The following is a 12,482-nucleotide window of genomic DNA, read 5'->3' as shown; positions in this document are numbered from 1 at the left end:
TGAGTTCCAGGACAGCCAAGGCTACACAGAGAAACCCTGTCTCGAAAAACCATAAAAAATAAAAAAAATATAAAAAAAAATAAAAAACAAAGCAAATTTCCTTCTACAGAAAGCCAGCAGTTCTGGCTATTACGGTAGATATAGTTATTCCCCAGCATTCAGGGGATAGAGGCAGGGAGACCACTGCCAAGTTTGAGGTCAGTTTTGGCTACACAGTGAAATCTAGGCCAGCCCCAGGTACACAGCAAGACCCTATCTCACAAACCAACCAACATGGGAACAACAAAAGAATAACCTCACATTTACCATGACAGTGTCGTTATCCTAACATCTTAAGGGCCCATAAATCCATGAGGCTCTGTAAAACGCATGAGGGCTTTGTCAGGGCTCCCTTGAATGAAGAGACCCTCAATCTAGCATGCCTCTATCATAGCCAGAAGCTGGCGAGAAAGATGGAGAAATAGAAATGGGGAGGTAAGAAAACAAAGATGACGCAGGGCCACAGGTCTTGGGAAAGAGCTGGCGAGCACTCACCAGCGCAAGTAGCAATACATGGCTTCCACGTTGTAATACTTGCTGCCTGCAAGGGTGCCCAGCTGGTTGAAGGGCATTCCTGGAACCAAAGAGAACCCACAATCTTTAGTCAAGGCTGTCAAGAGATTCCAGCAGTAAAATTCTGGGCCAGCACAGGCAGAGTTGCAATGTCAGGTGGCCAGCACAAATCTCGCTCCTCCAAGGGGTCATTAGCCTTTCTTGCTATCATTCCATTTTGGTTTCCAGGACTCTCCTGAATCCTGGGCTGTACCCTTTCAGTTACACTGTAGCGGTTTTTTGTTTTGTTTTGTTCTTTTTGGTAGGATTTCTCCCTGTAGCCCTAGGATTTCTCCCTGTAGCCCTCGCTGTCCCGGAACTCACTCTGTAGGCCAGGCTGGCCTCGAACTCAGAAATCCGCCTGCCTCTGCCTCCCAAGTGCTGGGATTACAGGCGTGCGCCACCACCGTCCGGCTCACATCCTTCCTGGCTTACACTGCAGCTCTTTAATGGAGCCCTCTCATTTCTTCTAGCTCAGTTTGTTCAATGTCTGAGCTCCTCTATACTCTACATGTGAATCCCCATTTCTGTCTATAATGGTATCTTTTTTTCTTTTTTTTCTTTTATAATGGTATCTTTAAAATACATGAAGAGATAGGATCTCATAGCTCAGGCTGGTCTCAAACATGGTATAGAAGTCAAGTAAGACCTTAAACTTGTGATCTTCCAAATTCTACCTCTCAAGCTTTGGATTTTAAGTGTACATTACTGAGCTAATGTACTTTGCAGCGCTAGAGATCACTCACAGGGCCTCACGCATGCTTGGCAAGCACTCTACCAACTAAGTTACATCCCCAGCCCCTGTATGAAGTCTGTGGGGCAAGCTGATGCATGATTTATTCTTTCTACAGAATGCACAGACCGGGAAGCCGTTCCCCTCTTCTTCTCTGTTTAAGACTTGTCCTATTCTCTTCCCTTTCCTCCATCTTCTGTGTGTCACACAGTGGAGACAATATACCCATGAGATATAAGAGCAGGAGAATCAGCCGGGCGTGGTGGTACATGGCGCACACCTTTAATCCCAGTACTCAGGAGGCAGAGGCAGGCATATTTCTGAGTTCGAGGCCAGCCTGGTATACAGAGTGAGTTCCAGGACAGCCAGGGCAATACAGAGAAACCCTGTCTCAAAAACAAACAAAACAAAAGAGCAGGAGAATCAAGGACCTGGAGAAATGAGCACAAGGCCTGTCTGACCAACAGAACTGCCCACTTCTCCAAGATGCTTTGGCTAGAACACAGAAAGAGGACACTTACCAATCTGGGGAGCCACTGACAAGGCTTGATGGTAGAATCTCTCAGCTAGCAGCTCCGTGTCCACACCAGCCAACTCATTCTGATAGCGTGCTATATGAGAGGGAAAGGAAGAGAAACACACTGATTCTGGGTTTTAGAAAGCCCTCTCCCACATCAGCTATAAGGAGCCTGGGAAAGAGAGACATGAACTAAGACCCAGGCTGGAGGATCTTTGACATAGTCCAAGTCTGGCTTCACTCTTTTCCTTACTGATAGATTCAAAATAGAATATAATTGCTTGCAAAGATCTCTGGTATTTGGTTCTGGAATGTAACTGGTTAATTCTACAGGAAGATACTGGCCCAACTAATGTGAACAGTGGACACTCTGCACACTAGTGACTGAACAGACCAGGAGGACGGCACGGACAGAGCCAAGGGAGCTCAGGTCAGTGAAATGTCATCCAGAGAGATAACAGAAAGCCTCCAATGAGGAGAAGGACCCAAGTTACAATATTCCTGATCTACTGAAATAGTGATCATAATGACTACTTCAAATATCAAAGTTATTTCCCCATTCCTAGCTCGCCATAGAGAACTGACTTGCAGGCAGTGAAAGACAGAATAATGTTAGTGTTTCTTCAGCTATTCAATATGTAGAAGATGGTACCATCAACCAAAGCAGTCTCCGGTTTTCCTACAGCCCAAAGCATTAGAAATGAAAGGCACAGATCCTTACACAGATCCCCCAGGTACACCAGACATCGGTGGCAAGCCATCTGTGCCCAATCCATCTCCTTTCCTGAAGCAGATACTGGCTTCTTGCAGCCTGAAAGGGACAGAGAGATAGACAGATATTAATTTATGAGCCCATTCCTCCACCCCCTACCTAGGTAGAAATGTCACTTAAGAGAAGAAAAGAGGAGGAGATGCTGGACCAGCCTTGGAACTGTCTTATAGAACTGAGTAGATATGTATTTAGGAAACAGGTAGACACACAGAGGCATAAAGGAAAGAAGACCCTCAAAAGAGGACAATGTCTAAGAGGAAGGTCATCTGAAAGTTCAACCTAGGATGTCTAACAGAAAGAAGAGACGAGGCTGTAGTAACAGGAAAGGTAAGGGAAGAACTATATCAAAGCTACCTATGTGAAGGTAGAGAGTCTGGTCTAAGATTCAAAAAGGCAGCAGGGCAATCCCAGGACTTTGAGTCAGAGGCAAGTGGATATCAGGGTGTTCAGGGCCAGCCTGGTCTACAAAGCAAATTCCAGACAGCAAGGTCTACACAGTGAAAGCCTGTCTCAAGACAAATTAACAAAAAGATTCAAAGAGACATGGTAGATTGAGGGTTTCTTCAAACAAGGGTACTCTGACACATAGCTAGGCAGACTGGTGTAAGCCTTTAATCTTAGCACTTGAAAGGCACAGGCAGGTAGATCTCTGAGTTTAAGATTAGCTTGGTCCACAGAATGAGTTTCAAGACAGCCAGAGATAAATAGTGAGACCCCGACTCAAAACAAAACAAAGATGATTCAAAGAACAGCCCAGCTCTGGAAACCAGACCCTCAAGCCCCATGACTTTGCAGGTCTCCTGCAAAGAAAGATCCACTCTGAAAAACTTTTCCTGATGTTCCTGTAGACTTTCTACTTGGCTGAATGAAGAAAACACCAAAGAAAAAGGCAGTGTTCTGGGACCTGACCATCTCAAGCAAATTCTGAGGCTGTGGCTTCTCTGGCTTTCAGGTTAAGCATATACACAGTATCTGCACATTAATCTTGTGGTTGTTTTGTGGTATTAGGGCTGTAATCTAGGGCCTCACAGTCAGAAAAGCACTCTAGCACTGAGCTGCAATATGTCAGCCTCTGTGTATAAACACATGCATGTGTATGTGAGAAGAGTATGTACGGGGCAGATGTAGACACTGAGTATCTTCCTCAAGTGTGCTCCACCTTCACTTATTATTTTTTATTTTACATATATATATATATATATATATATATATATATATATACACATACATACATACAAATATATATATATAGTGTGGGTATGTGGGTGGGTGTACGTGTACATGAGTGGAGGCTTGCATAGCATGCTACACATGTGGAAACCAGAGGACAACCTCTGGGAATTGATTCTCTCCTGTCGTGTGGATCCCAGGGCTGCACTCAGGTTAGCAGGTTTGGCAGCAAATGTCTTAACTCACTGAGCCATCATACTTCTTTTGAGGAACTGAACCTGAAGCTTACCAAATCAGTTGGACAGGCTGAACAGCAAAGCCCAGGGATCTTGCTGCCTCCGCCTTCCGCCTTCCTAGAGCTGTGATTACAAACCTGCAACCTCCGCCCCTGGGTTTTCACACAGGTGCTGGAGACCCAAACTCAGGTCCACGTGCTTCTTTTTTTTTTTTTTTTTTAAAGATTTATTTATTTATTATATGTAAGTACACTGTAGCTGTCTTCAGACTCTCCAGAAGAGGGAGTCAGATCTTGNTGGTTATGAGCCACCATGTGGTTGCTGGGATTTGAACTCCGGACCTTCGGAAGAGCAGTCGGGTGCTCTTACCCACTGAGCCATCTCACCAGCCCGGTCCATGTGCTTCTATAGCAAGCACTTTACTCAGCAACTCCTCTGTTTTTAAATAGTATTTTAAGTAAACAAGCACAGAGGCTGTGCTTCTGAGGCGACCATTGTCAGGTAGTAGACAAAAGTCTACCTCTTAGTGAGAGCTGGCCGAGGCTCTGGAGGAGGAAAGAGGGCAGAGAGAACAAGGAGAGATGGAGGAAGGGCCTCTGAAGGGTAGCTGAGCTAAAGGGAGGACCATGAGCCACAGGAAAGCAAAGTGTGGACGAGGATCTCAGCGGCTGCACTTCTCAAGACTGTCAACAGCTTTTTCAACATTTCTAACCACTTCACAACTTCAGCCCAATACTGGAAACCAATCCCCAAAGTTAAAAGCTCCAGCGCTGGCAGCACTCAGCTGGAGAGAAAGGAAAGGTTCCAGAGCCAGATCCCACTAGACCCTGGTCCACCTCTGCCTCCACATCAGCTCAGAGTCCTGGGCTTCTGCTCCTTAAGGCCATCAGTGTAAATAACTGGCGCCCATTTGGAGAGCATCCGAAGGTGCTCCATTTGCCTGGCTGGTTACTAGCTATTCAAACACTGAAGACAATGAGGGACAAGAAGCTACTCCTCAGCATCTCACTCACCCATGAGGGGATCAGTGACATGAGTCCAGTCAATGCAGCACTGTAGCTCCAGCTGGTAGTGGGACTGGATATAGAGAAGGAGATGCTGGTAGAAGCCAATGCCAGCGACCAGATGAGTCCTGTAGGCACATTCCAAGGTGCTCCGACTGTGGATGTGCTGGAGACCAGGACAATAAAGAAATAAGATCAGAATGCCGCTCCCTCTGCTGCAACCTGTTCATCTGAGGATCTCTCTTCCCTTCTTGGCTCTAGAGTGTCAAGCACACCTTTCTTCCCACACAAGTTACCCCACAGCCTTAGAGCTGTATTACTGGACCTCTCATGGGACAAGCTCTCTTCTTTCTCCAATTTCAATTTTGCGTGACCCCCTATTTCTGCTCCACCCCTGCACTGCACCCACTTTTCAAGTTTCACCCACATTCTAGGCCCTTACCTTTTTGTTAGTCTTGATAAGTTGGATAACTTCATAGTATACCTTTCTCCACAGCAGTTCCTCAGCCTTCCTCCCATAGTCTACTGGATGCAAGAACATAAGCTTCACACAGAGCTCTCGCAGCCTGGGGAGGGACAAGGGAGCATGAGGCACCGTCATCCCTTGACGAGGAACACACAGAGCCAAGGGCAAGGCATCATGGGCTATTACACCAACAGACCTCTACCTCCCAAGAGATATCACTGTCAAGACTCGGATTGCCTAGGAAGGCAAGGAGTCTCCAAGAGACAGCAACAGGAACAGGAAATAGCAAGAAGCTTAACACTCTTCATTCCCCACATGGTCTCTTCTCCATCTTATTTCCTTTTTTCCCCTTCACATGACCAATTCCCTTCAACTCAAATGCCATTTTTATGGCCCCAATCTAGTGGACGTACAAGCTGCAGATAGAATGAAAAATTCTCATCTGTTCTCTAGGGAAGCCAGAGAGCTTGTGGTTCATTAGTGGACCATGAGGCCAGGAGGTTAAAGGTAATGTACATTAATTTATACCAGCAAAGCTACTCATAGAGGCAGTCAGGGAAACAGACTGTAGTTCAAGACTCCAGCTTACTTGTTCCTCAGGCTAACGTTCTCTGGTTTGAACACTTCCTGATAAGCAGCTTTGTTGCAAAGGATGAGGTCTAGCCGATGCACAGCCTCCACCACAGCCCTGCAGGGAAAGAACCCCGGAGTCAGATACACAGTTCACTTTGGGTGCCAGAATACAGATTCTAAAGAAACTCTGAAATGGGGAGGTGAGGGAAGGGGAAACAAATGGAAGGGAAGGCTGAGGGTTAGGAAAATGAAGAGGCAGACTTCACTCTGATACAGCAGCCCTGCTCAAGGGATGTGGCAAAAATGAAGACACTATCTGTCTCTCTGACTGAGGAAGGTGCTATTAGCATTTAGTGTATTCTGCTAAAATTTTTCTGATACACAGATGAGCCTACCAAAATAAAAAACTACCCTTTGGGGGTCATGGTATAATCCTAGGACTTCAAAGGCTGAAGTAGGAGGATTACTTATAACGACAACTTCAAAAACAGCCTGGACAATGTAGCAAGGCTCAGTGTAAGAAAATTACCCTACCCCCGATGTCAACAGTATTAAGGTGGAAACCCCTCACAATAGGAAGAATACAGACTTCCAGACACAGATGCTCTAGGGGTCTAACCCTGGCAAATTACCCAGCCTCTTAAACTTCCCCATATTAATAAAAATGAGTCACATAATGCAGGTACTTAGAATAGATTTATAAGATTTAAATGTAACGATCTATTTACAGCTTTAGCATTCAATAAACATTTCAATACAGAGCGGTGGAGTGGATTCTTATATAAGAGTTTATTATCTCTGACATAAAAGAAAGGAGTTCTCAGTCTGGGAAGATGGTTCCTGGTGAGAACAATTAGTGTGCAAATGTGAAGATCTGAGTCTGAATTCAAGCACGCACATAAAGTGGACATGACTGAGTAACCGAGACTCACACATGCACAACCCTTCCACGTACATGTATACACTTAAAAAAAAAAAATCTTAGCAAAAATAAGGCACCATGGACTGGCAATACTTGATGCCAGCTTGCTAACCTGAGTCTGACTCTGGAGCCCCTCCCACATGGTGAGGGAGAAGACTGACTCCCATCAAGTCATGGGACACTCACCCAGAGTCATGAAGTTGTTCATGACTCCAGGTGAGTATCAGGGCTGTTATGTATGCACAAGGGCACACATGCACACACACAACCGAGGCTAGAGGAGAGTGACAAATTCTCTGGAGCTAGAGTTAGAGGTAATTGTGAACTATGGGTTTTAAGACTCAAACTCTGCCTTTAATCCCAGCACTTGAGAGGCAGAGGCAGGTGGATTTCTGAGTTCAAGGCCAGCCTGGTCTACAGAGTGAGTTCCAAGACAGCCAGAGCTACACAGAGAAACCCTGTCTCGAAAAGCCATAAATAAATAAATAAATAAATAAATAAATAAATAAATAAATAAAATACACTTCAGAAGCCAGGTTTGGTGGCACACACCTTCAATAGTGATCACTCTGGAGGCAGAGACAGGTGGATCTGAGGCCAGCCTGGTCTACAGAGTGAGTTCCAAGACATCCAGGGCTACACAGAGAAACCCTGTCTTAAAAGACAAAAAGAATGCTTCAGAAAAAGTGTGGGAACATGGAACCCCAGCACTACGACTGTATTCTTTGAATTCCAGAGCAGCCTAAGCTACACAGCAAGTTCTGGGTCAACAGACTAGGTTATATATAGCAAGACCACATATCAAAGACTGTAGGCTTGGCCAGGCACAGCGATACACACCTTCAATCCCAGCACGCAGGAGGTGGGAGAGCTGTATCAGGGCCATGTCTACATATTAAGTTCCAGGCCAGCCAAGGATACATAGTGAGATCCTGTGTCAAAACAAACAAAAACAGGTGGGTGGTGGTGCACACCTTTAATCCTAGCACTGTGGAGGCAGAGGCAGGTAGATCTCTGAGTCCCAAAGTCTACAGAGTTCCAGGACAACCAAGGCTACACAGAGAAAGCCCAGTCTCAAATAGCCCAAACCAAACCTAAACAAACACCCAGCAATAACAACAACACCCACAAAGACTGTAGGCTTGGAACCAGACTTCATGGGCTTTAATTTCATCTCTATTTGTAACCAGCTCTACGGTGTTGCATATACTTCTTTATGTCTCAGTTCACCTTACTATAAAATGGAAATATGACAATTAACCACTTTGTTAAATAAATGTAACACTCATGACAGTGCTCGGTAAATGTTCAATAAGTATTAATTTCCTTTCTTTTTGTTATATAATTGAGGTGTTTGATTCCAGAAGCTAAGAGGCAAGTAAGCCACCATAGCAAAGATAGCCACAGAAACTGTACCACAGATGCCCAAGAAGTCCCCGAGTAGGTTATTCTCTAGTTTACACTACAGTATGGCAAGTAATAGCTATGGAATCAGCAAATTAAGCTCTGCTGTGGACACAAAGGCAATCCAAACACAGACTGATGGTGCCAGAACAAACCAAGATGTGCACTTAGGCCAGAGAAAGTGGACCACAGCAGGCCTGGACTCTGTATGACCCAACAGCAAGCACACTACTAAAAGCTACCCTACACAGGGCCAAATGACTGACAGTACCCAACTGAACAAGTGGGCTGAAAACCAAAGCATTCTCATAGACAAGCTTGATAACTCAATGTTCTGGAATTCAGTCACCTTTCAGGCTACCTAGAAGTGAGGGCCAAGCCCTTCCTGCCAAGCTGGACTTCAATACTAGAGGCAGCAGCTTAGTCCCTTGGACAGGGTGACTATATTTGTTGGGAACAGGATCTTGCTGTCTTCAGACTCTGAGTTCAAATTCAAGTGACTGTCCTGTCTAGGCATCCTGAGCCCAAAGGGGCTTCAGTACCACAGGCAGACTTAATAAGAGTATAGGTGTTTTGTTTTTTTGTTGATGTCATGGGAAGACTGAACCCAGAGCCTCCACTAACCTACACACCCCCCCAGTCCAAACATTTGTATTTTTATGAATAGACTCCAGAAATTTCATTACATTCTCAATTAATTAATTAATTAATTTCTTTATTTATTGGTTCTTTTCTTATTTGTTTGTTTGTTTATTTATTTATGGTTCTTTTCAAGACAGGGTTTCTCTGTGTAGCCCTGGCTGTCCTGGAACTCAAGAAATCTGCCTGCCTCTGCCTCCCAAGTGCTGGGATTAAAGGCGTACGCCACTACTGCCTGACACATTCTCAATTTTTAAAAAGAGGTTATGCCTAGTACTCTAGAAAGCTCCAAAGAGAAATACTTAGATCTGGGGGTACTTAGCACCTCTTCCCCCATTCTCTATCAGACCATAAGCTTCTTCAAGAAACTATATAACTGCCGGGCGTGGTGGCGCACGCCTTTAATCCCAGCACTTGGGAGGCAGAGGCAGGCGGATTTCTGAGTTCGAGGCCAGCATGGTCTACAAAGTGAGTTCTAGGACAGCTGGGGCTATACAGAGAAACCCTGTCTCGAAAAAAAAAAAAAAATGGGGGGGGGGGCTGGAGAGATGGCTCAGTGGTTAAGAGCACTGACTGCTCTTCCAAAGGTCGTGAGTTCAAATCCTAGCAACTACATGATGGCTCACAACCATCCGTAATGAGATCTGATGCCCTTTTCTGGAGTGTCTGAAGACAGCTATAGTGTACTTACATATAATAAATAAATTTAAAAAAACAACTATACAACCTTGCCAGGGCACACGCCTTTAGTCTCAGCACTCAGGAGGCAGAAGCAGGCTTATCCCTGGGTTCTAGCCCAGTCTGATCCACAGAAAGAGTTCCAGAACAGCCAGGGCTCAACAAACAAAATTATAATCTCCCTTTAAAAAAACTACAAAAATTAGTCTGGTCGCAAATCAATGTCTTACAAATATTTCTAAAATAAGTACAGAGTTAATAAATTAATTGGTGTTTACAGATTCCCCAGCAATTCCTTTATTCCTTCTTTTTCTGGATAGCCTTAAAAGAAATCAAAATGCTCTATTTGTAGATTGCTAGTTTCAGGAGTTTTTCCAATTTTCTGAAGCTTAATGACAGCTCCACAGACTAACACATTTATCAAAAGTCAGAATGTCATCACCAGTGCCTTAGACACACTCACGTGCACTCCAAACACAAAACAGAACAAAACTGGCTGCCTCAGTTGTTTGCCCTGCTCAAAACCAACAAACTCACAAATAACCCATACACACACACATACATACATACATACCCACATACACACACTCATACATACATACAAGCCACATACTACAAGCAAACACACCAGCTCAACCCGTCAGTCCTGTCAAAGAAAGGTGTAAGAAATTGAGAAAGCTGGTCTGACACAATCATAAGATTGTCCAGAGCCATCCCTCAGGCTGGAGACAAGCAAGGAATATCGCAGACACTGCCCACGCTGTGTCTAACAGGCCGCTCAGCACTTAGCAGCACGACTAGTTACACAAGCCATCTCCAGAGAACTTCTCCTCGGCCTGGGGCCCCTTGGTGGGGAGCCATGGCACCCCCTTCCTATTTCCCAACTAGCCTGCGCTCCCTTTCGCCTCCTAGCTGACAAGGCCAGCAGAGGCAGGACACATGCATCAAGCAGCTCTGGGCTTTCTCTTGACAGCCAGAGCAGTGCAGGCACCTCTATTCAGCAGGGCCTGAGGTAAGATGGAAGCCGGAGTTCCACCTCCAACTAGAAGGTAGAACAGTCAGCGTGGTCTCCACTCTTCTTCCCGTGACTCAGCTCAGCGATCTACGTTTTACCTACACTCTGTGGACATGAGATCGTAAGATCATAAGGAAGAACTGAGTCACAGGATGCCTGGAACGATGGACCCAAAGTCCTCCTTCCTAGTCAACATAATAACTAGTCTTTCTGGTCTTTATTCGAACTCAGAGTCCACAAAATGTAAGCCATAATGGATTTCACAGTGTACTCAAATCAAACCTTTTTTTTTTTAATAATTTGAAATTTCTTTCTTAAAAGATTTACCTTTAATTTTTGTGCACTGGTGCTTTGCCTGCATGTATGTCTGTGTGAGTGTGTCAGATCCCAGAGTTACAGTTAATGAGCTACTATGTGGGTGCTGGGAATCGAACCAGGAACCTCAGGAAGTGCAGCCAGGGCTGAGCCATCACTCTGGCCTCAAATCCTTCTCCCTTTTTTTTTTTTTTTTGGTTTTTCAAGACAGGGTTTCTCTGTGTAGCCCTGGCTGTCCTGGAACTCACTCTGTAGCCAGGCTGGCCTCAAACTCAGAAATCCGCCTGCCTCTGCCTCCCAAGTGCTGGGATTAAAGGCGTGCGCCACCACCATCCGGCTCACATCCTTCCTTTTAAGGAAGAAACTGAGGCCCAAGGTCACCTAGCGAGAGGGGCAAATCAAGGACATGAACCTGGTTTGGGGGACTTGAGTCAATGGCTGTTTCCAGTAAGCCACGGGTGCCCGGCGGGGTTCTGAACACCAGTCCCTTTCGGATCTTCTCCACCCGTGACCCCCATCCTCAGCTGCCCCCAATTCCCTCCGGATCTCCCCAACTCCGCTAAGCCCCGCGTCACGCCAGGCTCGCCGAGGTAGGGGTTCCTGCACGCTTCAAACCTGACACCCACCCACCCACTGCTTCTCAGCTCCTCCCGGACGCCCGCCCGCCCGCACCCCGCTGCACCCCCGCCCTCGCCGGGCCCGCCCGCCCGCCGCAGGCCCCGCCCCTCGCCGGCCCCGCTTCCCCGCCGCGGCTGCACACACACACCCCGGCCCTCTCACCGGTAAAGCCGCTTGGTGTGGAGGACCTTTGCCTCGGGTTCGCTGCTCTCCACTGGAGGAGGGCCTTGGCTCATGGTGCCGGGGCCCGGGGGCACCTCCTGGTCACAGGCCCCCGCCACCCACCACTGGCGCCTCCACTGCCGTCTCCAGCCGTACCCGCAGCCGCCACTGCCGCCGGCCCTGCTCGGCCGCCATCGCTGTGAGGCGGCTGCCTGAGATGGCTCCTCCTCCACCTATCAAATCTCGCGATAGCTGCCGCCAAGCCGCGGACCGGCGACCAACCCACCAAGTCTCGCGAAAAATTGCCTTCTCTCCGGGAAGTCACCCGAGCTGGCAGTGGGTGGCATGGCTTCTGCTGGGCTTTAAGTCCTCAAGGGACACTTTGTTGCCACAGATGGGGGAGAAGGCGGGCGTCCTAGCGCCGGCTCATCCGCCTAGATCTTCGGAAGCCGAGGCAGCCTGCAGCGAGCTCCCACCCGGCTATACGCAGAGACCCTGTCTCAAGTTTAAAAAGAGCGCGCTGGCGAGGTGACTCGGCGGCTAAAGGCGCTTGCCGCCAACCTGAGCTCGACCCCTGCAGCCCGCATGGTATAAGGTGAATCGACTCCAGCAGGTTGGCCTGAACTTCACACACGAGCTCCGCGGCACGCTCTCTGCCCCCCAAATA

General features: G+C 46.9%; 1 protein-coding gene across 2 annotated transcripts in view; it reads right to left on the bottom strand.

Moving 5' to 3' along the window:
• Smg5 (SMG5 nonsense mediated mRNA decay factor) overlaps positions 1 to 12,048 on the bottom strand; it is a 26,725-nt gene extending 14,677 nt beyond the window's left edge. Inside the window, exons 1-8 of one of the 2 annotated variants that reach the window (XM_029537528.1) lie at positions 11,816 to 11,895; positions 7,825 to 7,916; positions 6,079 to 6,177; positions 5,466 to 5,589; positions 5,033 to 5,189; positions 2,563 to 2,652; positions 1,846 to 1,935; positions 535 to 613 (exon numbers count right to left, since the gene is read on the bottom strand). In XM_029537528.1, coding sequence (XP_029393388.1) covers positions 535 to 613; positions 1,846 to 1,935; positions 2,563 to 2,652; positions 5,033 to 5,189; positions 5,466 to 5,564 — 515 coding nt within the window. In that variant the 5' untranslated portion in view covers positions 5,565 to 5,589; positions 6,079 to 6,177; positions 7,825 to 7,916; positions 11,816 to 11,895. Of the gene's footprint in view, positions 1 to 534; positions 614 to 1,845; positions 1,936 to 2,562; positions 2,653 to 5,032; positions 5,190 to 5,465; positions 5,590 to 6,078; positions 6,178 to 7,824; positions 7,917 to 11,815 lie in introns of both variants that reach the window. The other variant, XM_021195550.2, reaches the window with a different exon arrangement.
• Positions 12,049 to 12,482: the final 434 nt, after the last annotated feature.

Source organism: Mus pahari, chromosome 4 (assembly GCF_900095145.1).
Source record: "Mus pahari chromosome 4, PAHARI_EIJ_v1.1, whole genome shotgun sequence".
Classification (NCBI taxonomy): domain Eukaryota; kingdom Metazoa; phylum Chordata; class Mammalia; order Rodentia; family Muridae; genus Mus; species Mus pahari.
This window is presented reverse-complemented; position numbering and strand designations above follow the sequence as displayed.